Source organism: Solea senegalensis, linkage group LG17 (genome assembly GCF_019176455.1).
Source record: "Solea senegalensis isolate Sse05_10M linkage group LG17, IFAPA_SoseM_1, whole genome shotgun sequence".
NCBI classification, from domain to species: domain Eukaryota; kingdom Metazoa; phylum Chordata; class Actinopteri; order Pleuronectiformes; family Soleidae; genus Solea; species Solea senegalensis.
Window position 1 is genome coordinate 2991029 of NC_058037.1, and position 25293 is coordinate 3016321.

Genomic DNA, 25293 nt, shown 5'->3' on the forward strand with positions numbered 1-25293 from the left:
GATAGAGTTCTCAACGGGTCGGGCAGGCCCAACAAACCCAACAGGACCTGCGGGTTCGGGCCAGGTTCGGTCCAGAAAAATCAGCAAATGAGGCAGGTCGGGCCTTGGGCTTCCTTTTTTCCGCTCATAAAACACATTTCTTGCAGTTTGTAAATTGTATGTTGTTTGTTGTGAATCATCACTGTTCACGTGTGGATGGAGAGGGGCAGACCTGACACCACTGCATGTGTAACCCCCAACACCGTGGGCATGTTAGTGTTAGTTTTGGAGCCCTTTTATGATGCTCAGCGTGAACTGGAGGGGGACAAATATCCCACTCTGCATCTAGTGCTGCAATGGGCAGAACGACTCAGACTTCACTGCCAGCTAAATGCCAACAATACTGCACAGAACGCAGCCATGCGTCAACGGCATGTGCACCGGTTTTGCTCAGAACTCCACAAAGCCGTGACATTCCTGTGGCCAAAATTCAGCTAGTTGCAGATGCTGCCCACTGACCAAAGGGCAAATGTACAACAATATGTGAAGTCCTGCCTCTACTGGAGGGTCGCAGGGCCGTGTGGTGCCAATCTCAGTTGACACAGGGCGACAGGCCGGGAACACCCTGGACAGTTCACCAGTCCATCGCAGGGCCACACAGAGATTTACATTTATATTCACACCTATGGTCAATTTAGAGTGTCCAATTTTACCTAACTTGCAAAATCCATGCAGAAAGGCATTAGGGTTAGAAAAGGCAGAAAGCCCCTTGTTCCAGCCTGGGTTCAAACCCAGGTCTTCTTGCTGCAAAGGCAGGAGCACTAACCATTACACCAACCGTCTGGTATAATGTTGACGTAATAACCATAATTCAATGTCGGCATCACATACAAGTACATTCACAAGATTTGACACATGGGTCGAGTTCTGGTGACGTTTATTGATATTCTTTAAACACACCTTTTGTGAACTGAATATTCTAATGAGCTTGAACAGTATTTCTAATCCTGACCTGCTCACCAGCAGAGAGATTAGGGTCACCTTTCACTACAGATGCACAAACATTGATTAAGTGTGTGGTTTGAAACATACAGACTTTATACTGCTTATACGTTGATTTGTCTTAATGTTAGGCATGTTGTTTAAGTATTTCTGATAATTTAAGAATGGATTCTTCTGATGTTGTTGCAGAGCAGCTTCTTTTTAATGAATCAACAAATGTACCTGACATAACTGCAGTGACTATTTCATATCTATTATGTATTTTTGGTGGCTCTTTGTCAGTTCTCATATTGTTTGGAAACCTTCTTCTTATAATCTCCATTGTTTACTTCAAACAGCTCCACACTCCTACAAACTTCCTGATGCTCTCTCTGGCTGTGGCTGACCTGCTAGTTGGAATTTTAGTTGTGCCTTTCAGTATCGTGCTCTTTGTGAAATATTGGTATGTTGAAGATTTACTTTGTAAGGTACGAGGCAGTTTAGATGTGTTACTGTGCAGTTCTTCCATTGTGAACTTGTGCTTCATTTCTGTTGACAGATATTACGCAGTGTGTCAGCCTCTGAGATACAGAATTAAAATAAATGTCCGTGTTGTTGGGATCATGATTCTGGTGTCCTGGACTATTGCCACTCTAAATGGAATTATTTACACGTTAAAGACCCCAGACAAAGGACAAAAAAACGAGAGATGTTTTTTATTTCAACAGAAATCACAGAGTTCAATAGTTGTGGTAGTTTTTATTGGATTTGGCTTCCCAGCTATTTTGATGTCTTCAATCTACCTAAAGATTTTGATGGTGGCACAGAAACAGGCACACAGCATCCAGAGCATGGCAAAATCTACTGCAACTGTCAGTAAAGTGGAGAGAAAGGCGACTAAAACTCTGGCTATTGTGATGGGAATTTTTCTCATGAGTTGGACGCCTTTCTTTCTCGCTCTTAGCTTTCATCCTGTGAGCAATTATACAATACCATATCATGTACTTCAGTCATTTAAGTGGCTTGGATGGTCAAACTCAATGTTCAATCCATTTATTTATGCTTTCTTTTACAGCTGGTTTCGATCAGCTTTTAAGATGATCATTACAGGGAAAATATTTAAAGATGATGTTTCTAATTCTAAACTTTCTTGATTCATTTTATGATTCACTGACTGATTTTAGTGATCAGGTCTGGCACTAAGGATGAATATATTATGTCTCATATCTCTGTATTCATCTCATATGTTGATACAAATTCCATCTGTACTATGTAGTTACTGTCTGTTTTTGCAACACAATGTATAGAAAGCCTCTTGACAAGTGCCTAATATGTGAGGTGTTGTCTCTGTCATTAACTATGTGATGGGTCAGTCCCTTTGTAAACCTAATATTTCTCTCTTTTAATGTGTTTGCTGTTATTGTCATTCTTTTTGTCACTGCCAATGTTATTAGTTGTTGATGTCCATGAAGGTCCAATAGTAACAATTAAGCTATATTAAATGTTCATATATCAGTATTAGTTGTCCATGACTTGTTCTTCTGAAGTTTTTTATCGTAACACACAGGCAATGCTTTTAGAAGAATTACTGAATATATACATGAACTCTGGATTAGTTTTAGGTTATAATGTATTCAAGAAATAATCATGATATTATGGTGATAACATTTAGAGTAAGACTTTCATTGGCAGGTTATATACAGGACATTATCCCCTCAAAGTACCTTAGTGCACATGCTTGCGCTCTTGAACTGTTTCAAATGCAGATTGTTATTTTATGCATTGCCATACATATGAGTCTTCAGTCATAACAAACCTATCTGTCATGCTGGTGTTATTATCTTATCAAAGCAACCTGTAAACAACTATTTGTATTCACTAAAATGATCAATGAGCAGAAGAAAAACATATTCAACATTATGATCAATATATTTAAAATATTTTGACTAAGTAAATTGCAGTGGCTCTGTAATTCTGGATTTAAACAGACTCGTCCTTTGAGGAAATAAGGGGGGTGGAGTGGCTCAGTGGTTAAGACCGTATCCTTTGTGCGAAAGACATCATACTCGCAATGGTCGCAAGTTCGATTCCACCCCTAGCTGATTGTACTCAATTAAATTGTAAGTCGCTTTGGATAAAAGCGTCTACTAAATGACATGTAATGTAATGTAAAAAAAAAAGAAAATAATACTACTGACAATAGAGTTCTCAACGGGTCGGGCAGGCCCAACAAACCTGACAGGACCTGCGGGTTCGGGCCAGGTTCGGTCCGAAAGAATCTGCATATGAGGTGGGTTGGGCCTCGGGCTTCCTTTTTTCCGCTCATAAAACACATTTCTTGCAGTTTGTAAATTGTATGTTGTTTGTTGTGGATGGAGAGGGGCAGACCTGACACCACTGCATGTGTAACCCCCAACACTGTGGGCATGTTAGTGTTAGTTTTGGAGCCCTTTTATGATGCTCAGTGTGAACTGGAGGGGGACAAATAACCCACCTCGTGCTGCAATGGGCAGAACGACTCAGACATCACTGCCAGCAAAATGACAACAATACTGCACAGAGCGCAGCCCTGCGTCAACGGCATGTGCACCGGTTTTGCACAGCACTCCACAAAGCCACAACATTCCTGTGGCCAAAATTGAGCTAGTTGCAGATGCTGCCCACTGACCAAAGGGCAAATGTACAACAATATGTGAAGTCCCGCCTCTACTGGAGGGTCGCAGGGCCGTGCGGTTCCAATCTCAGCTGACACAGGGCGATAGGCCGGGAACACCCTGGACAGTTCAAGACAGTCTAGCTGCAGATCTGCACTGTCAGGACCCTTCGTTGCAGACCTGCACTGTGAGGTCTCCTGCACTGTCAGGACCGGAAGTTGATTCAAAGCCTTTCAAAATAAAAGCGACCATACCGGAAGCACATATTTTTCGTTCCCAATGTTTCTTGGATCTTTATTTTATGTTTACAATGTAAATATGTTTATGTGTATCCATGTGTTTAATGAAAGAGATTTAAAAAAAAAAAAACGTGTATATCTTTCCAGTTCAACTGTATAAGGTGAAAAAACTCAGGAAAATGTCAAGATAAAAAACGAACAAAATATTATATATATAAAAAAGAAAATACAAAACGTTATGACCACTTCTAGGGTTATTCTACAGATAATAAGTGCAAACTACATGTACAGCTATTGTTATGATCCCCTATAAACATTATTAGCCTACTCAAAACATGCATTATTTTACTCCAGTGTTTTAATTTAAGTCATAAAAAGGACAGCTGTTTCGTCTGCACTACAAATTCATATTGAAACAATACATCTCTGTAAATACACCTTAATGTGTGATGGCATAATGCATCTACACTCCAACCTATTGCTGACTGTTCTTTTATACCATTATTTATCATTGAAAATTTAGCCCCCTGCACTGTTGGACCTATTTACATATTGATTTACTTATTTTTTTTATATAGGCATATCTTATGTTTGTTTGCAATTATAACACCTCATAATTCATTTAATAATTGCTTAATATTGTTTGTGCTATGTTCTTACCTTGTGCTGTTGGACCACATGGGTGTGAGGGTTGATGATTTTAAATGAACTTAGCTTTGTGTATTCAAAGTGAATTACTGAATACCTAGTTACATGACCCAGATAACCAATATCTTCTAAGCAGTTTTTTTTTAATGATTTTAATTATTAGTAGTTATTAACAACTTTTTCCACAATTTTAACTTTTTTTTTTTTTTTCTTTCTACTCTTTGTACTCACAGTACCCTCGTTTGTCCATAATCTTTTCACAGAAGAGCCACATATCTTCAACTGGTAAAAAATAAATTTAAAAGGCTCAAGAATTAATTCTTTCTCTTCCTCATTCGGATCCATGGTGTCAAACAGCTTTCACATTTCCTGTGCAGCCTCCTCAGTTTGGGTGCTGTTCATGTTCAAATCTGAGGCATCTTCACTCTGGCTGCAAACAAGTGTTGATTCGCCTGCACCCATTCCGCTGCAGCGTTCAACTTAGGGCGTAGTGCCGGTAGTTAAGATCGAAATATGCATCTCTAAGAGACAAATAATGTCGTAATAAGTAAAACAAAATTATATAAAAACGATATGATATGACTCAGTTTTCTTGGTCTTCGAGTAGGAAAATGGCACATTTAAGTGAGCACTATCATACGATAACAACGCTAAAAACTACCCAAAAGTCCAAAACCCGATTCTTTCAAATTAATATAACTTTACAGGACAATATATAGTGTGCAACATAACGTTCTAGTGAATAAAGACTGTTTCTGTTTCTTCGTATGACGCAAAGTTGTTGTCACTTGACTGATACCCACCTCGTCGTCTTCACACTTCACATGGGGAACGAAAAATACGTGCGTCAAGTATGCTCGCTTTTATTTTGAATATTTGCTTCCGGTATGGTCGCCTTTATTTTGAAAGGCTTCGAATGAACTTCCGGTCCTGACAGTGCAGGAGACCTCACAGTGCAGGTCTGCAACGAAGGGTCCTGACAGTGCAGGTCTGCAGCTAGACCCCTCTCGGACAGTTCACCAGTCCATCGCATGGCCACACAGTGATTTACATTCATATTCACACCTAAGGTCAATTTAGAGTGTCCAATTTTACCTAACTTGCAAAATCCATGCAGAAAGGCATTAGGGTTAGAAAAGGCAGAAAGCCCCTTGTTCCAGCCGGGGTTCAAACCCAGGTCTTCTTGCTGCAAAGGCAGGAGCACTAACCATTACACCAACCGTCTGGTATAATGTTGAAGTAATAACCATAATTCAATGTGGGCATCACCTTTTGTGAACTGAATATTCTAATGAGCTTGAACAGTATTTCCAACGCTGACCTGCTCACCAGCAGAGAGATTAGGGTCACCTTTCACTACAGATGCACAAACATTGATTAAGTGTGTGCTTTGAAACATACAGACTTTATACTGCTTATACGTTGATTTGTTTTAATTTTAGGCATGTTGTTTAAGTATTACTGATAATTTGAGCATGGATTATTCTGATGTTGTTGCAGAGCAGCTTCTTTTTAATGAATCAACAAATGTACCTGACATAACTGCAGTGACTATTTCATATCTATTATGTATTTTTGGTGGCTCTTTGTCAGTTCTCATATTGTTTGGAAACCTTCTTGTTATAATCTCCATTATTTACTTCAAGCAGCTCCACACTCCTACAAACTTCCTGATGCTCTCTCTGGCTGTGGCTGACCTGCTAGTTGGAATTTTAGTTGTGCCTTTCAGTATCGTGCTCTTTGTGAAATATTGGTATATTGAAGATTTACTTTGTAAGGTACGAGGCAGTTTAGATGTGTTACTGTGCAATTCTTCCATTGTGAACTTGTGCTTCATTTCTGTTGACAGATATTACGCAGTGTGTCAGCCTCTGAGATACAGAATTAAAATAAATGTCCGTGTTGTTGGGATCATGATTCTGGTGTCCTGGACTATCGCCACTCTAAATGGAATTATTTACATGTTAAAGACCCCAGACAAAGGACAAAAAAATGATAGATGTTTTATATTTCAACAGAAATCGCAGAGTACAACAGTTGTGGCAATTTTTATTGCATTTGGCTTCCCAGCTATTTTGATGTCTTTACTCTACCTAAAGATTTTGATGGTGGCACAGAAACAGGCACGCAGCATCCAGAGCATGGCAAAATCTGGTGCAACTGTCAGTAAAGTGGAGAGAAAGGCGACTAAAACTCTGGCTATTGTGATGGGGATTTTTCTCATGAGTTGGACACCTTTCTGTCTCGCTATGAGCTTTCATCCTTTCAGCAATTCTACAATACCATATCATGTACTTCAGTCATTTAAGTGGCTTGGATGGTCAAACTCAATGTTCAATCCATTTATTTATGCTTTCTTTTACAGCTGGTTTCGATCAGCTTTTAAGATGATCATTACAGGGAAAATATTTACAGATGATGTTTCTAATTCTAAACTCTCTTGATTCATTTTATGATTCACTGACTGATTTTAGTGATTAGGTCTGGCACTAAGGATGAATATATTATGTCTCATATCTCTGTATTCATCTCATATATTGATACAAATTCCAACTGTACTATGTAGTTACTGTCTGTTTTTGCAACACAATGTATAGAAAGCCTCTTGACAAGTGCCTAATACGTGAGGTGTTGTCTCTGTCATTAACTATGTGATGGGTCAGTCCCTTTATAAACCCAATATTAATCTCTTTTAATGTGTTTGCTGTTATTGTCATTGTTTTTATCACTGTCAATGTTATTAGTTGTCCATGACCTCGAAGGTCCAATAGTAACAAGTAAGCTATATTAAATTTTCATGAATCAGTATTAGTTGTCCATGACTTGTTCTTGTGAAGTTTTTTTATCGTAACTCACAGGCAATGCTTTTAGAAGAATGACTGAATATATACATGAACTCTGGATTAGTTTTAGGTTATAACGTATTCAAGAAATAATCATGATATTATGGTGATAACATTTGAAATAAGACTTTCATTGGCAGGTTATATACAGGACATTATCCCCTCAAAGTACCTTAGCACACATGCTTGCCCTCTTGAGCTGTTTCAAATGCAGATTGTTGTTTTATGCATTGCCAGACATATGAGTCTTCAGTCATAACAAACCTATCTGGCATGCTGGTGTTATTATCTTATCAAAGCAACCTGCAAACAACTATTTGTATTCACTAAAATGATCAATGAGCAGAAGAAAAACATATTCAACATTATGATCAATATATTTAAAATATTTTGACTAAGTAAATTGCAGTGGCTCTGTAATTCTGGATTTAAACAGACTCGTCCTTTGAGTGTTTTTGGACAGTTCACTTATTTGAGAGTTCACTCTGCTCTTAAACATATGCCTACTTCTTTGATAATAACTCATCTTCTAGCACAAGAGCTGTACTCTGCTACATAAAACACTGTATTGACACTGTCACCGTCAACAAAAGGGTCAGGGTTTTTCCAAATCAAAAACCCTGGATGAACAGCAAAGTGCAGTCCCTCTTAAAAAGCCGAAACGCCGCCTTCAAGTCAGGGGACAGGGCCCTGTACAGCGTTGCCAGGTCAGACCTGAAGAGAGGAATCAGGGAGGCCAAGGCGGCATATAAGAGGAAAATTGAGGACCATTTCGCTGTGAATGATCCCAGAAGAATGTGGCAGGGAATAAATCACATAACAAACTATAGAAGCAGTAACCAGGCGACTGCTAGGACTGATGCCTCGCTGGCAGAGGAACTAAACAGCTTCTTTGCCCGCTTTGAGACAGACAGGCCCTCAGCAGCCACAACACTCCCACCCCTCCCCAGCACTGGCATGATGACACTTCAGGAGCATGAAGTGAGACATGTGCTGAGGACTGTGAACCCCAGGAAGGCGGCTGGACCCGATGGAATACCCGGCAAGGTACTCAAAGCTTGTGCCGACCAACTGACCGGAGTCTTCACAAACATATTCAACCTGTCCCTGGCGCAGGCCATCATCCCACCCTGCCTCAAAACTTCCACATTAATTCCCGTTCCCAAGAAGACAGCAGCGCACAGCCTCAACGACTGCAGACCTGTTGCACTTACGCTTGTAGTCATGAAGTGCTTTGAGAGGCTGGTCTCCCAGCACATCAGGGCCTGTCTGTCTCCCACACTAGACCCACACCAGTTTGCCTACAGGGCAAACCGATCCACGGAGGACGCTATCACTATAGCGCTCCACGCCGCGCTGAGTCACCTGGAGCACCGGGGGAGCTATGTCAGAATGCTCTTCCTGGACTTCAGCTCAGCCTTCAACCACATCCTACCGGAGATCCTGGTGCAGATGCTCTCACACCTGGTTCTCTCCAACCAAACCTGCCTTTGGATTAAGGACTTCCTGTCAGATCGTCCTCAGTCAGTCAGACTTGGTCCACACCTCTCCAGCACCATCACACTCAGCACCGGCTCCCCACAAGGATGTGTATTGAGCCCCCTCCTCTTCACTCTCTACACACACGACTGCTCCCCGACCCATGGACTTCAGAAAGGGAAGAGTGGCCACGACCCCCACTGCACATAAATGGGGACTTAGTGGAAAGAGTCCACTCCATCAGGTTTCTGGGCGTGCAGATATCTGATGACCTCTCCTGGACTGTCAACACCACGGCGGTGGTAAAGAAGGCCCAGCAGCGTCTCCACTTCCTGAGAGTGCTCAGGAGAAACAACCTGGAGGAGAGGCTGCTTGTAACCTTCTACAACGCCACCATTGAGAGCATCCTGACGTACTGCATTACAGCGTGGTTCACAGGGTGCTTTGCAGCAGATAGGAGAGTGCTACAGAGTATTATAAACACAGCCCAGAGGATCACGGGGTGTTCTCTGCCTAACCTGGAGACTAGCGCTCGCTACCGAAGCAGAGCTGGAAACATCATCAAGGACTCTTTCCACCCAGCTAACCACCTGTTCCACTTGTTACCCTCGGGCAGGCGGTACAGATCCCACAGAACCAGGACTAACAGGCTCAGGGATAGCTTCTTTCCCGGAGCCATCACAGAACTAAATAAATAAACAAAAGCAAAAACATTCATAGGGAAACACCACTGGAAAGTGCAATAACTGATGCTCAGTCACTTTGTTTACACAAACACAGGACAATCACTTCTCTCTTTTAAAGTGCCTTCTTTTTTCTGTTTTTACACCGGTCTTGCTGCTATATTTTTGTTATCTTATGTTAATTTATACATAGTCATAGTTTCTGGAAAAAAATTAAACAACATTTCTTATTCTTATTTTATTGTTAATATTTCTATTTTCTCAAAGAGGCAACGTGGGTCTCCCTTCCTATGGGCTCACCACCTGTGGGAAGGGCCCTGGAGGTCGGGTGCAGAGTGATTGGCACACACCCTCTGGTCCCCCTTCTTCGTTCATGTATCCACAATATTGTATTCATGTGGAAATGACGACAAATCTCAAACATGTCGTGTTTGTGACACATGCAACTTAAAATGGCGTTGATGGTTGTTCAGTGGAGCAAAGAGTCACCAGTTGTAGTTAGGTGTCTACAGTAACGGGTGAAGAGGGAGTCAGGAAGGAAGGGAGACAGGGTTTGGTTGAGTTGGAGACAAAAGTGACTTTGGGAGAAAACGATCAAAAGGATCAGTTACTTAATCAGGAAGTAAGCCTAAGCTTATGATCCCACGCCCCATTGTCATCAAACTTTGTATTTTGTTATAATTTTGATTGACAGAGAGAGACTGGCACCCATACACAGATAAGGTAACCTACGGCTCCTTTGACTACACTGCTTATTTTGAAGTGAGCAGAAATAACAAACGATGCAATATAATTTGAACTTAAGGAAATTAATAAAAAAGAAAATAATATCACTGACGATAGAGTTCTCAACGGGTCCGGCAGGCTCGACAAACCCGACAGAACCTGCGGGTTCGGGCCAGGTTCGGTCCAAAAGAAAATGCAAATGAGGCGGGTCGGGCCTCGGGCTTCCTTTTTTCCACTCATAAAAACACATTTCTTGCAGTTTGTAAATTGTATGTTGTTTTTTGTGAACCATCACTGTTCACGTGTGGATGGAGAGGGGCAGACCTGACACCACTGCATGCGTAACCCCCAATACTGTGGGCATGTTAGTGTTAGTTTTGGAGCCCTTTTATGATGTTCAGCGTGAACTGGAGGGGGACAAATATCCCACTCTGCATCTAGTGCTGCAATGGGCAGAACGACTCAGATATCACTGCCAGCAAAATGACAACAATACTGCACAGAGCGCAGCCATGCGTCAGCGGCATTTGCACCGGTTTTGCACAGAACTCCACAAAGCCACAACATTCCTGTGGCCAAAATTCAGCTAGTTGCAGATGCTGCCCACTGACCAAAGGGCGAATGTACAACAATATGTGAAGTCCCGCCTCCACTGGAGGGTCGCAGGGCCGTGCGGTTCCAATCTCAGCTGACACAGGGCGATAGGCCGGGAACACCCTGGACAGTTCGCCAGTCCATCGCATGGCCACACAGTGATTTACATTCATATTCACACCTATGGTCAATTTAGAGTGTCCAATTTTACCTAACTTGCAAAATCCATGCAGAAAGGCGTTAGGGTTAGAAAAGGCAGAAAGCCCCTTGTTCCAGCCGGGGTTCAAACCCAGGTCTTCTTGCTGCAAAGGCAAGAGCACTAACCATTACACCAACCGTCTGGCATAATTGTGACGTAATAACCATAATTCAATGTGGGCATTACATACAAGTACATTCACAAGATTTGAAACATAGGTTGAGTTGTGGTGACGTTTATTGATATACTTTAAACACACCTTTTGTGAACTGAATATTCTAATGAGCTTGAACAGTATTTCTAATCCTGACCTGCTCACCAGCAGAGAGATTAGGTTCACCTTTCACTACAGATGCACAAACATTGATTAAGTGTGTGGTTTGAAACATACAGACTTTATACTGCTTATTAGTTGATTTGTTTTAATGTTAGGCATGTTGTTTAAGTATTACTGATAATTTAACCATGGATTCTTCTGATGTTGTTGAAGATCAGCTTCTTTTTAATGAATCAGCAAATGTGCCTGACATAAATGCAGTGACTTATTCATATCTATTATGTATTTTTGGTGGCTCTTTGTCAGTTCTCATATTGTTTGGAAACCTTCTTGTTATAATCTCAATTGTTTACTTCAAACAGCTCCACACTCCTACAAACTTCCTGATGCTCTCTCTGGCTGTGGCTGACCTGCTAGTTGGAATTTTAGTTGTGCCTTTCAGTATCGTGCTCTTTGTGAAATATTGGTATGTTGAAGATTTACTCTGTAAGGTCCGAGGCAGTTTAGATGTGTTACTGGGCAGTTCTTCCATTTGGAACTTGTGCTTCATTTCTGTTGACAGATTTTATGCAGTGTGTCAGCCTCTGAGATACAGAATTAAAATAAATGTCCGTGTTGTTGGGATCATGATTCTGGTGTCCTGGACTATTGCTACTCTAAATGGAATTATTTACACGTTAAAGACCCCAGACAAAGGACAACAAAACAAAAGATGTTTTATATTTCAACAGAAATCACAGAGTTCAATAGTTGTGGTAGTTTTTATTTCATTTGGCTTCCCAGCTATTTTGATGTCTTCAATCTACTTAAAGATTTTGATGGTGGCACAGAAACAGGCACGCAGCATCCAGAGCATGGCAAAATCTACTGCAACTGTCAGTAAAGTGGAGAGAAAGGCGACTAAAACTCTGGCTATTGTGATGGGAATTTTTCTCTTGAGTTGGACGCCTTTCTTTCTCGCTCTTAGCTTTCATCCTTTGAGCAATTATACAATACCATATCATGTACTTCAGTCATTTAAGTGGCTTGGATGGTCAAATTCAATGTTCAATCCATTTATTTATGCTTTCTTTTACAGCTGGTTTCGATCAGCTTTTAAGATGATCATTACAGGGAAAATATTTACAGATGATGTTTCTAATTCTAAACTCTCTTGATTCATTATATTTGATTCACTGACTGATTTGAGTGATCAGGTCTGGCACTAAGGATGAATATATTATGTCTCATATCTCTGTATTCATCTCATATGTTGATACAAATTCCATCTGTACTATGTAGTTACTGTCTGTTTTTGCAACACCATGTATAGAAAGCCTCTTGACAAGTGCCTAATATGTGAGGTGTTGTCTCTGTCATTAACTATGTGATGGGTCAGTCCTTTTATAAGCCTAATATTTCTCTCTTTTAATGTGTTTGCTGTTATTGTCATTCTATTTTCACTTTCAATGTTATTAGTTGTTACTGAATTTGAAGGTCCAATAGTAACAAGTAAGCTTTATTTCAATTTTCATAAGACAGTATTAGTTGTCCATGACTTGTTCTTGTGAAGTCTTTTATCGTAACACATAGACAAACCTTTAGACGAATTGATGAATATTTACATGAACTCTGGATTAGTTTTAGGTTATAATGTATTCAAGAAATAGTCATGATATTATGGTGATAACATTTAGAGTAACTTTCATTGGCAGGTTATATACAGGACATTATCCCCTCAAAGTACCTTAGCGCACATGCTTGCCCTCTTGAACTGTTTCAAATGCAGATTGTTATTTTATGCATTGCCAGACATATGAGTCTTCAGTCATAACAAACCTATCTGGCATGCTGGTGTTATTATCTTATCAAAGCAACCTGTAAACAACTATTTGTATTCACTAAAATGATCAATGAGCAGAAGAAAAACATATTCAACATTATGTTCAAGATATTTAAAATATTTTAAGTAAATTGCAGTGGCTCTGTAATACTGCATTTAAACAGAATCATCCTTGAAATGTTTTTGGACAGTTCACTTATTTTAGAGTTCACTCTGCTCTTAAACATATGCCTACTTCTTTGATAATTGGCAAATGTTTGCATCATTTTAATGATTTAATTGAAGCTATTGCTAACATTTTGATTTATTTCGTGATTCTACTGATGAGACGAAAAGCAAAAGCCCACACATGTAATGGCTTAGATTAAATTTTGTGTCATGAAATGGTCACTTAAATGTCCATATTTTTTTGATGATGTGGGTAAATAAAACCAGACGATATGGCCTTTAACCTTGCTGAAATTGATTTATTTGTCTCATTGTATTTAACACATGCTGTCAATAACATGCATAAAACTATTTGATAGATTTATCAAATTTACATGACTTGAAATCACTGGGGCCCCCCTCTGGAGGAGGGCCTGGGGAAGGGGCAAGATTGCGAGTGCCTGGTGGTCAGGTCTGCATCCATGTGGCCTGGCCTTGTACAGCCCAAAGAGGCAACGTGGGTCTCCCTTCCCATGGGCTCACCACCTGTGGGAAGGGCCCTGGAGGTTGGATGCAGAGTGAGTTGGATGATGGTCAAAGGACAGGACAGTCCGACCCTTGGCTGCAGAAGCTGACTCTAGCGACGTGGAACATCACCTCTCTGGTAGTGAAACCTGGAGGGGTGTGATTGGGAGGAAGGCCACCTCAATCTAAAACCCGAGGGCTGCTTTCCGAGGAAGGCTGAGCAGTGTCATGCCTCTGTAATTGGCAAACACCCTCTGGTCCCCCTTCTTCGTTAATTTTTCCACAATATTGTATTCATGTGGAAATGAGCAACAAATCTCAAAGTGCTAACAACAAATCTCAAACATGTCCTGTTTGTGACAAATGTATCTAAAAATGGCGTTGATGGTTGTTCAGTGGAGCAAAGAGTCACCAGATGTAATGAGGTGTCTACAGTAACAGGTGACGAGGGAGTCAGGGAGGAAGGGACAGAGGGTTTGGTTGAGTTGGAGACAAAAGGGACTTTGGGAGAAAACGATCAAAAGGATCAGTCACTTAATCAGGAAGTAAGCCTAAGCTCATGATCCCACGCCCCATTGTCATCAAACTATGTATTTTGTTATTATTTTGATTGACAGAGAGAGACTCATAGGAGCAGAAATAACAAACGATGCAATATAATTTGAACTTAAGGCAACAAAAAAAAATGAAAAAGTAATACTACTGACAATAGAGAGCATCACATACAAGTACATTCACAAGTAGGTTTGACACAGGTGGAGTTGTGGTGACGCTTAATGATATACTTTAAACACACCTTTCGTGAACGGAATATGCTAATGAGCTTGAACAGTATTTCTAATCTTGACCTGCTCACCAGCAGAGAGATTAGGGTCACCTTTCACTACAGATGCACAAACATTGATTAAGTTTGTGGTTTGAAACATACAGACTTGATACTGCTCGTATGCTGATTTGTTTTCATTTTAGGCATGTTGTTTAAGTATTACTGATCACTTAAGAATGGATTCTTCAGATGTTGTTGAAGATCAGCTTCTTTTTAATGAATCAGCAAATGTGCCTGACATAACTGCAGTGACTTATTCATATCTATTATGTATTTTTGGTGGCTCTTTGTCAGTTCTCATATTGTTTGGAAACCTTCTTGTTATAATCTCCATTGTTTACTTCAAACAGCTCCACACTCCTACAAACTTCCTGATGCTCTCTCTGGCTGTGGCTGACCTGCTAGTTGGACTTTTAGTTGTGCCTTTCAGTATCGTGCTCTTTGTGAAATATTGGTATGTTGAAGATTTACTTTGTAAGGTACGAGGCAGTATAGATGTGTTGCTGGGCAATTCTTCCAATGTGAACTTGTGCTTCATTTCTGTTGACAGATATTACGCAGTGTGTCAGCCTCTGAGATACAGAATTAAAATAAATGTCCGTGTTGTTGGGATCATGATTCTGGTGTCCTGGACTATTGCCACTCTAAATGGAATTATTTACACGTTAAAGACCCCAGACAAAGGACAAAAAAATGAGAGATGTTTTATATTTCAACAGAAATCACAGAGTTCAATAGTTGTGGTAGTTTTTATTGGATTTGGCTTCCCAGCTATTTTGATGTCTTCAATCTACCTAAAGATTTTGATGGTGGCACAGAAACAGGCACGCAGCATCCAGAGCATGGCAAAATCTACTGCAGCTGTCAGTAAAGTGGAGAGAAAGGCGACTAAAACTCTGGCTATTGTGATGGGAATTTTTCTCATGAGTTGGATGCCTTTCTTTCTCTGTCTCAGCTTTCATCCTTTGAGCAATTATACAATACCATATCATGTACTTCAGTCATTTAAGTGGCTTGGATGGTCAAACTCAATGTTCAATCCATTTATTTATGCTTTCTTTTACAGCTGGTTTCGATCAGCTTTTAAGATGATCATTACAGGGAAAATATTTAAAGATGATGTTTCTAATTCTAAACTCTCTTGATTCATTATATGATTCACTGACTGATTTTAGTGATCAGGTCTGGCACTAAGGATGAATATATTATGTCTCATATCTCTGTATTCATCTCATATGTTGATACAAATTGCATCTGTACTATGTAGTTACTGTCTGTTTTTGCAACACAATGTATAGAAAGCCTCTTGACAAGTGTCTAATATGTGAGGTGTTGTCTCTGTCATTAACTATGTGATGGGTCAGTCCCTTTATAAACCTAATATTTCTTTCTTTTAATGTGTTTGCTGTTATTGTCATTCTTTTTGTCACTGTCAATGTTATTAGTTGTTGATGTCCTTGAAGGTCCAATAGTAACAATTAAGCTATATATTTTTTTTTTTTTATATCAGTATTAGTTGTCCATGACTTGTTCTTCTGAAGTTTTTTATCGTAACACACAGGCAATGCTTTTAGAAGAATTATTGCATATATACATGAACTCTGGATTAGTTTTAGGTTATAACGTATTCAAGAAATAATCATGATATTATGGTGATAACATTTAAAATAAGACTTTCATTGGCAGGTCACATACAGGACATTATCTCCTCAAAGTACCTTAGCACACATGCTTGCCCTCATGAGCTGTTTCAAATGCAGATTGTTATTTTATGCATTGCCAGACATATGAGTCTTCAGTCATAACAAACCTATCTGGCATGCTGGTGTTATTATCTTATCAGAGCAACCTGCAAACAACTATTTGTATTCACTAAAATGATCAATGAGCAGAAGAAAAACATATTGAACATTATGTTCAAGATATTTAAAGTATTTTAAGTAAATTGCAGTGGCTCTGTAATTCTGGATTTAAACAGACTTGTCCTTTGAGTGTTTTTGGACAGTTCACTTAATTGAGAGTTCACTCTGCTCTAAAACATATGCCTACTTCTTCGATAATTGGCAAATGTTTGCATCATTATAATGATTTAATTGAAGCTTTTGCTAACATTTTGATTTATTTCTTGATTCTACTGATGAGACGAAAAGCAAAAGCCCACACATGTGATGGCTTAAATTAAATTTTGTGTCATTAAATGGTCACTTCAATGTCCATATTGTTTTGATGATGTGGGTCAATAAAACCAGAAGATATGGCCTTTAACCTTGCTGAAATTGATTTATTTGTCTCATTGTATTTAACACATGCTGTCAATAACATGCATAAAACTATTTGATAGATTTATCAAATTTACATGACTTGAAATCACTGGGGCCCCCCTCTGGAGGAGGGCCTGGGGAAGGGGGAAGATTGCGAGGGCCAGGTGGTCAGGTCTGCATCCATGTGGCCTGGCCTTGTACAGCCCAAAGAGGCAACGTGGGTCTCCCTTCCCATGGGCTCACCACCTGTGGGAAGGGCCCTGGAGGTTGGATGCAGAGTGAGTTGGGTCATGGTCAAATGCGAGGACCATGGCAGTCCGACCCTTGGCTGCAGAAGCTGGCTCTAGGGATGTGGAACGTCACCTCTCTGACAGTGAGACCTGGAGGGGTGTGATTGGGAGGAAGGCCACCCCAATTTAAACCTGAGTGCTGCTTTCCTAGGAAGGCTGAGCAGTGTCATGCCTCTGTAATTGGCACACACCCTCTGATCCCCCTTCTTTGTTCATGTATCCACAATATTGTATTCATGTGGAAATGATAGTGAAAATTGTCCCTACATGTATCAAAAATACAGTATAGATAAGGCATATTGTTAGTTGGGTCACAGAAATTTTAGATTTTTAAAAAGTGGGTTCCCTGAAAAAAAATATGGTAACCACTGTTCTAAAAACTCCTCTATTCTCAATAAAGTGCCAGGACACTTCTGTATGCAGTCACACCTCTGCTGGTCCTGCAAATGTTTCACAGTAAAAGCCCTGTTGAAAAAGATGAATGGAAACAGGGAACAGAAAAGTGCTTTTACTTTGAAAAAGATAAAGCACATGTGTTTGTGACACATGTAACTTAAAATGGCGTTGATGGTTGTTCAGTGGAGCAAAGAGTCACCAGATGTAGTGAGGTGTCCACAGTAACAGGTGACGAGGGAGTCAGGGAGGAAGGGACAGAGGGTTTGGTTGAGTTGGAGACAAAAGCGACTTTGGGAGAAAACGATCAAAAGGATCAGTCACTTAATCAGGAAGTAAGCCTAAGCTCATGATCCCACGCCCCATTGTCATCAAACTATGTATTTTGTTATTATTTTGATTGACAGAGAGAGACTCATAGGAGCAGAAATAACAAACGATGCAATATAATTTGAATTTAAGGCAATAAAAAAAAATGAAAAAGTAATACTACTGACAATAGAGAGCATCACATACAGGTACATTCACAAGTCGGTTTGACACAGGTGGAGTTGTGGTGACGCTTAATGATATACTTTAAACACACCTTTTGTGAACTGAATATGCTAATGAGCTTGAACAGTATTTCTAATCCTGACCTGCTCACCAGCAGAGAGATTAGGGTCACCTTTCACTAGAGATGCACAAACATTGATTAAGTTTGTGGTTTGAAACATACAGACTTTATACTGCTTGTATGCTGATTTGTTTTCATTTTAGGCATGTTGTTTAAGTATTACTGATCATTTAAGCATGGATTCTTCTGATGTTGTTGCAGAGCAGTTTCTTTTTAATGAATCAGCAAATGTGCCTGATATAACTGCAGTGACTATTTCATATCTATTATGTATTTTTGGTGGCTCTTTGTCAGTTCTCATATTATTTGGAAACCTTCTTGTTATAATCTCCATTGTTTACTTCAAACAGCTCCACACTCCTACAAACTACCTGATGCTCTCTCTGGCTGTGGCTGACCTTCTAGTTGGAATTTTAGTTGTGCCTTTTAGTATCGTGCTCTTTGTGAAATATTGGTATATTGAAGATTTACTTTGTAAGGTACGAGGCAGTTTAGATGTGTTACTGTGCAATTCTTCCATTGTGAACTTGTGCTTCATTTCTGTTGACAGATATTACGCAGTGTGTCAGCCTCTGAGATACAGAATTAAAATAAATGTCCGTGTTGTTGGAATCATGATTCTGGCGTCCTGGACTATTGCTACTCTAAATGGAATTATTTACATGTTAAAGACCCCAGACAAAGGACAAAAAAATGACAGATGTTTTATATTTCAACAGAAATCGCAGAGTTCAATAGTTGTGGCAATTTTTATTGCATTTGGCTTCCCAGCTATTTTGATGTCTTTAATCTACCTAAAGATTTTGATGGTGGCACAGAAACAGGCACGCAGCATCCAGAGCATGGCAAAATCTACTGCAGCTGTCAGTAAAGTGGAGAGAAAGGCGACTAAAACTCTGGCTATTGTGATGGGGATTTTTCTCATGAGTTGGACGCCTTTCTTTCTCTGTCTCAGCTTTCATCCTTTGAGCAATTCTACAATACCAGTTCATGTCCTTCAGTCATTTAAGTGGCTTGGATGGTCAAACTCAATGTTCAATCCATTTATTTATGCTTTCTTTTACAGCTGGTTTCGATCAGCTTTTAAGATGATCATTACAGGGAAAATATTTACAGACAATGTTTCTAATTCTAAACTCTCTTGATTCATTATATGATTTACTGACTGATTTGAGTGATCAGGTCTGGCACTAAGGATGAATATATTATGTCTCATATCTCTGTATTCATCTCATATGTTGATACAAATTCCATCTGTACTATGTAGTTACTGTCTGTTTTTGCAACACAATCTATAGAAAGCCTCTTGACAAATGGCTAATATGTGAGGTGTTGTCTCTGTCTTTAACTTTGTGATGGGTCAGTTCCTTTATAAACCTAATATTTATCTCTTTTAATGTGTTTGCTGTTATCGTCATTGTTTTTGTCACTGTCAATGTTATTAGTTGTCCATGACCTTAAAGGTCAAATGGTAACAAGTAAGCTATATTTAAATTTTCATAAGACAGTATTAGTTGTCACTTCTTGCTGCAAAGGAAGGAGCACTAACCATTACACCAACTGTCTGGCAAAATTTTGACATAACAACCATAATTCAATGTGGGCATCACATACAAGTAAATTCACAAGTAGAGCAGGGGTGTCAAACTCTGGCCCACGGGCCAAATTTTGCCCACAGTCTAATTATATTTGGCCCGCGAGGCCATAACGAATGACCACTGGAGTTGACCCGCCGGTATTATACAGCACCTGTTTCTCTAATATACATGTGTCAATATCAAGCGCCCAGGACAGATGTGGCCAACCACGTCATTTTATGTGGCTGCGAGTGCTTCATTGATCTTAAAAAAAGTTGCCTTATAATAAATCTGTTGCTTTAAATAGTGCACTGACTTTAAACTACATTTTCACAGTGCATGGCAATTATGTTATCATCCGCAAAATGACGGCATCCCGCCAATAGTGTTTACATTAGTGTTTAATTACTACTACAAGTGAGATTAAGCAGATTGAGAAATATCCACAAATGATCCATAAATGTTCATAATGTAAAAGATTGACGTTCTTCTTTTTTAATCTTATTTTATTATATACTTTTTTGTTTATTTTTTTATTCTTATTCTTATTTTTATTCTATTCTCTTTTTTTCACAACTGAACTGTGGTGAATGTGTGTTTCCCCCCCTGGGGGAGGAATAAAGTCAATTCAATTCAAAAACAAACAGTATTTCTTTTGTGGTATGAGGCGGTGTCGGTAATCAAAGAGTACAATCTACCTTTACACCACATACACATTTTTTATTTTTTGGTTATTTATTTTTAGACAATATTTTAATCAGATATCATATCTTAAAATTAGATCGAGCCCAACATTTTTCAACTCGAGGTGATGTTTGAGCAAGCATCAAAGTAGAACAAAAATTTTAATTTTTAAGTAATTAACAAAAACAAGCCAAATTAAAACAGGTTTTTTAATAAATTTCTGTTTTGGCCTGTGACCGCTCCAAATTTATTAAAACTGGCCCGCGATGGATTTGAGTTTGACACCCCTGATTAAAGTGTCCAATTTTACAAAATCCATGCAGAAAGGCATTAGGGTTAGAAAAGGCAGAAAGCCCCTTGTTCCAGCCGGGGTTCAAACCCAGGTCTTCTTGCTGCAAAAGGCAGGAGCACTAACCATTACACCAACCGTCTGGTATAATGTTGACGTAATAACCATATTTCAATGTGGGCATCACATTAGTACATTCACAAGTAGATTGGACACATAGGTCGAGTTGTGGTGACGCTTATTGATATACTTTAAACACACCTTTTGTGAACTGAATATTCTAATGAGCTTGAACAGTATTTCTAATCCTGACCTGCTCACCAGCAGAGAGATTAGGGTCACCTTTCACTAGAGATGCACAAACATTGATTAAGTGTGTGGTTTGAAACATACAGACTTTATACTGCTTATACGTTGATTTGTTTTCATTTTAGGCATGTTGTTGAAGTATTACTGATCATTTAAGCATGGATTCTTCTGATGTTGTTGAAGATCAGCTTCTTTTTAATGAATCAGCAAATGTGCCTGACATAACTGCAGTGACTATTTCATATCTATTATGTATTTTTGGTGGCTCTTTGTCAGTTCTCATATTGTTTGGAAACCTTCTTGTTATAATCTCCATTATTTACTTCAAACAGCTCCACACTCCTACAAACTACCTGATGCTCTCTCTGGCTGTGGCTGACCTGCTAGTTGGAATTTTAGTTGTGCCTTTCAGTATCGTGCTCTTTGTGAAATATTGGTATATTGAAGATTTACTTTGTAAGGTACGAGGTAGTTTAGATGTGTTACTGTGCAATTCTTCCATTGTGAACTTGTGCTTCATTTCTGTTGACAGATATTACGCAGTGTGTCAGCCTCTGAGATACAGAATTAAAATAAATGTCCGTGTTGTTGGGATCATGATTCTGGTGTCCTGGACTATTGCCACTCTAAATGGAATTATTTACACGTTAAAGACCCCAGACAAAGGACAAAAAAACGATAGATGTTTTTTATTTCAAAAGAAATCACAGAGTTCAATAGTTATAGTTTTTATTGGATTTGGTTTCCCAGCTATTTTGATGTCTTCAATCTACCTAAAGATTTTGATGGTGGCACAGAAACAGGCACGCAGCATCCAGAGCATGGCAAAATCTACTGCAGCTGTCAGTAAAGTGGAGAGAAAGGCGACTAAAACTCTGGCTATTGTGGTGGGAATTTTTCTCATGAGTTGGACGCCTTTCTTTCTCGCTATTAGCTTTCATCCTGTGAGCAATTATACAATACCACTTCATGTACTTCAAACATTTAAGTGGCTTGGATGGTCAAACTCAATGTTCAATCCATTTATTTATGCTTTCTTTTACAGCTGGTTTCGATCAGCTTTTAAGATGATCATTACAGGGAAAATATTTAAAGATGATGTTTCTAATTCTAAACTCTCTTGATTCATTATATGATTTACTGACTGATTTGAGTGATCAGGTCTGGCACTAAGGATGAATATATTATGTCTTATATCTCTGTATTCATCTCGTATATTTATACAAATTCCATCTGTACTATGTAGTTACTGTCTGTTTTTGCAACACAATGTATAGAAAGCCTCTTGACAAGTGCCTAATATGTGAGGTGTTGTCTCTGTCATTAACTATGTGATGGGTCAGTCCCTTTATAAGCCTAATATTTATCTCTTTTAATGTGTTTGCTGTTATTGTCATTCTTTTTTCACTTTCAATGTTATTCGTTGTTACTGAATTTGAAGGTCCAATAGTAACAATTAAGCTATATTTAAATTTTCATATATCAGTATTAGTTGTCCATGACTTGTTCTTGTGAAGTTTTTATCGTAACACACAGGCAATGCTTGTAGAAGAATTACTGAATATATAAATGAACTCTGCAATAGTTTTAGGTTATAACATATTCAAGTAATAATCATGACATTATGGTGATAACATTTAAAATAAGACTTTCATTGGCAGGTTATATACAGGACATTATCCCCTCAAAGTACCTTAGCGCACATGCTTGCCCTCATGAGCTGTTTCAAATGCAGATTGTTATTTTATGCATTGCCAGACATATGAGTCTTCAGTCATAATAAACCTATCTGGCATGCTGGTGTTATTATCTTATCAAAGCAACCTGCAAACAACTATTTGTATTCACTAAAATGATCAATGAGCAGAAGAAAAACATATTCAACATTATGTTCAAGATATTTAAACTATTTTAAGTGAATTTCAGTGGCTCTGTAATTCTGGATTTAAACAGACTTGTCCTTTGAGTGTTTTTGGACAGTTCACTTGATTGAGAGTTCACTCTGCTCTTAAACATATGCTTACTTCTTTGATAATTGGGAAATATTTGCATCATTATAATGATTTAATTGAAGCTTTTCCTAACATTTTGATTTATTTCTTGATGCTACTGATGAGACGAACAGCAAAAGCCCAAACATGTGACGGCTTGAATTAAATGTTCTGTCACTAAATGGTCAATTAAATGTCCATATTGTTTTGATGATGTGGGTCAATAAAACCAAAAGATATGGCCTGTGAACTTTGCAGAAATTGATTTATTTGTCTCATTGTATTTAACACATGCTGTCAATAACATGCATAAAACTATTTGATAGATTTATCAAATTTACATGACTGGAAATCACTTGGGTTCCCCTCTGGAGATGGGCCTGGGGAAGGGGCAAGATTGCGAGCGCCTGGTGGTCGGGTCTGCATCCATGTGGCCTGGCCGGCTACAGCCAAAAGAGGCAACATGGGTCTCTCTTCCCATGGGCTCACCACCTGTGGGAAGGGCCCTGGAGGTTGGATGCAGAGTGAGTTGGGTCATGGTCAAAGGAGAGGACAGTCCGAGCCTTGGCTGCAGAAGCTGGCTCTAGGGACGTGGAACGTCACCTCTCGGACAGTGAAACCTGGAGGGGTGTGATTGGGAGGAAGGCCACCCCAAATCAAAACTGAGTGCTGCTTTCCTCGGGAGGCTGAGCAGTGTCAGGCTTCTGTAATTGGCACACACCCTCTGGTCCCCCTTCTTCGTTCATGTATCCACAATATTGTATTCATGTGAAAATGATAGTGATAATGGTCCCTTCATCTAGCAAAAATACAGTACAGATTAGGTCTATTGTTTGTTGGGTCACAAAAATTTTAGAATTTTAAAAAGTGGGTTCCCTGAAAAGATATTTGATAACCACTGTCCTAAAACTCCTCTATTCTCAATAAAGTGCCAGGACACTTCAGTATGCTGTCACACCTCTGCTGGTCCTGCAAATGTTTCACAGTAAAAGCCCTGTTGAAAAAGATGAATGGAAACAGGGTACAGAAAAGTGCTTTGTGATGGGTCAGTCCCTTTATGAACCTAATATTTATCTCTTTTAATGTGTTTGCTATTATCGTCAATCGTTCGTTCAGTGGAGCAAAGAGTCACCAGATGTAGTGAGGTGTCTACAGTAACAGGTGAAGAGGGAGGAAGGGAGAGAGGGTTTGGTTGAGTTGGAGACAAAAGCGACTTTGGGAGAAAACGATCAAAAGGATCAGTCACTTAATCAGGAAGTAAGCCTAAGCTCATGATCCCATGCCCCATTGTCATCAAACTATGTATTTTGTTATTATTTTGATTGACAGAGAGAGACTCATAGGAGCAGTAATAACAAACAATGCAATATAATTTGAACTTAAGGAAATAAAAAAAATAAAAAATACTACTGACAATAGAGGTCTCAACGGGTCGGGCAGGCCCAACAAACCCGACAGGACCTGCGGGTTCGGGCCAGGTTCGGTCCGAAAAAATCTGCAAATGAGGCGGGTCGGGCCTCGGGCTTCCTTTTTCCGCTCATAAAACACATTTCTTGCAGTTTGTAAATTGTATGTTGTTTGTTGTGAATCATCGCTGTTCACGTGTGGATGGAGAGGGGCAGACCTGACACCACTGCATGTGTAACCCCCAATACTGTGGGCATGTTAGTGTTAGTTTTGGAGCCCTTTTATGATGCTCAGCGTGAACTGGAGGGGGACAAATATCCCACTCTGCATCTTGTGCTGCAATGGGCAGAACGACTCAAACATCACTGCCAGCAAAATGACAACAATACTGCACAGAGCGCAGCTGTGCGTCAACGGCAATTGCACCATTTTGCACAGAACTCCACAAAGCCACAACATTCCTGTGGCCAAAGTTCAGCTAGTTGCAGATGCTGCCCACTGACCAAAGGGCAAATGTACAACAATATGTGAAGTCCTGCCTCCACTGGAGGGTCGCAGGGCCGTGCAGTGCTAGTCTCAGCTGACACAGGGCAATTGGCCGGGAACACCCTGGACAGTTTGCCAGTCCATCGCCGGGCCACACAGAGAGTTAAATTCATATTCACACCTATGGTCAATTTAGAGTCTCCAATTTTACCTAATTTGCAAAATCCATGCAGAAAGGCAGTAGGGTTAGAAAAGGCAGAAAACCCCTTGTTCCAGCCGATGGTTCAAACCCAGGTCTTCTTGCTGCAAAGGCAGGAGCACTAACCATTACACCAACCGTCTGGCATGATGTTGACGTAATAACCATA

At 39.6% G+C, this 25293-nt stretch overlaps 6 protein-coding genes across 6 annotated transcripts; all 6 read left to right on the forward strand.

Annotated features, from left to right (window-relative positions):
- Positions 1–1025: 1025 nt before the first annotated feature.
- On the forward strand, positions 1026–2426 carry LOC122784117 (trace amine-associated receptor 4-like). The gene has a single exon (XM_044049214.1). It carries the CDS (start codon positions 1146–1148, stop codon positions 2112–2114), a length of 969 nt encoding a protein of 322 aa, XP_043905149.1. The 5' UTR covers positions 1026–1145; the 3' UTR covers positions 2115–2426.
- Positions 2427–5857: 3431 nt separating this feature from the next.
- On the forward strand, positions 5858–7782 carry LOC122784413 (trace amine-associated receptor 4-like). The gene has a single exon (XM_044049678.1). It carries the CDS (start codon positions 5977–5979, stop codon positions 6943–6945), a length of 969 nt encoding a protein of 322 aa, XP_043905613.1. The 5' UTR covers positions 5858–5976; the 3' UTR covers positions 6946–7782.
- Positions 7783–11386: 3604 nt separating this feature from the next.
- Positions 11387–12462, forward strand: LOC122784403 (trace amine-associated receptor 1-like). The gene has a single exon (XM_044049660.1). It carries the CDS (start codon positions 11491–11493, stop codon positions 12457–12459), a length of 969 nt encoding a protein of 322 aa, XP_043905595.1. The 5' UTR covers positions 11387–11490; the 3' UTR covers positions 12460–12462.
- A 2216-nt stretch (positions 12463–14678) lies between these two features.
- On the forward strand, positions 14679–16892 carry LOC122783678 (trace amine-associated receptor 1-like). The gene has a single exon (XM_044048466.1). It carries the CDS (start codon positions 14799–14801, stop codon positions 15765–15767), a length of 969 nt encoding a protein of 322 aa, XP_043904401.1. The 5' UTR covers positions 14679–14798; the 3' UTR covers positions 15768–16892.
- A 1346-nt stretch (positions 16893–18238) lies between these two features.
- Positions 18239–20035, forward strand: LOC122783679 (trace amine-associated receptor 1-like). The gene has a single exon (XM_044048467.1). The coding sequence runs from the start codon at positions 18359–18361 to the stop codon at positions 19325–19327; it is 969 nt and encodes a 322-aa protein (XP_043904402.1). The 5' UTR covers positions 18239–18358; the 3' UTR covers positions 19328–20035.
- Positions 20036–21075: 1040 nt separating this feature from the next.
- Positions 21076–23282, forward strand: LOC122783681 (trace amine-associated receptor 1-like). The gene has a single exon (XM_044048470.1). The coding sequence runs from the start codon at positions 21200–21202 to the stop codon at positions 22163–22165; it is 966 nt and encodes a 321-aa protein (XP_043904405.1). The 5' UTR covers positions 21076–21199; the 3' UTR covers positions 22166–23282.
- Positions 23283–25293: the final 2011 nt, after the last annotated feature.

What these genes read in the sequence shown, in the direction of transcription:
- LOC122784413 (XM_044049678.1), top strand. Translation starts at nt 5,977, where the DNA reads ATGGATTATTCTGATGTTGTTGCAGAGCAGCTTCTTTTTAATGAATCA.
- LOC122783678 (XM_044048466.1), top strand. Translation starts at nt 14,799, where the DNA reads ATGGATTCTTCAGATGTTGTTGAAGATCAGCTTCTTTTTAATGAATCA.
- LOC122784117 (XM_044049214.1), top strand. Translation starts at nt 1,146, where the DNA reads ATGGATTCTTCTGATGTTGTTGCAGAGCAGCTTCTTTTTAATGAATCA.
- LOC122783681 (XM_044048470.1), top strand. Translation starts at nt 21,200, where the DNA reads ATGGATTCTTCTGATGTTGTTGAAGATCAGCTTCTTTTTAATGAATCA.
- LOC122783679 (XM_044048467.1), top strand. Translation starts at nt 18,359, where the DNA reads ATGGATTCTTCTGATGTTGTTGCAGAGCAGTTTCTTTTTAATGAATCA.
- LOC122784403 (XM_044049660.1), top strand. Translation starts at nt 11,491, where the DNA reads ATGGATTCTTCTGATGTTGTTGAAGATCAGCTTCTTTTTAATGAATCA.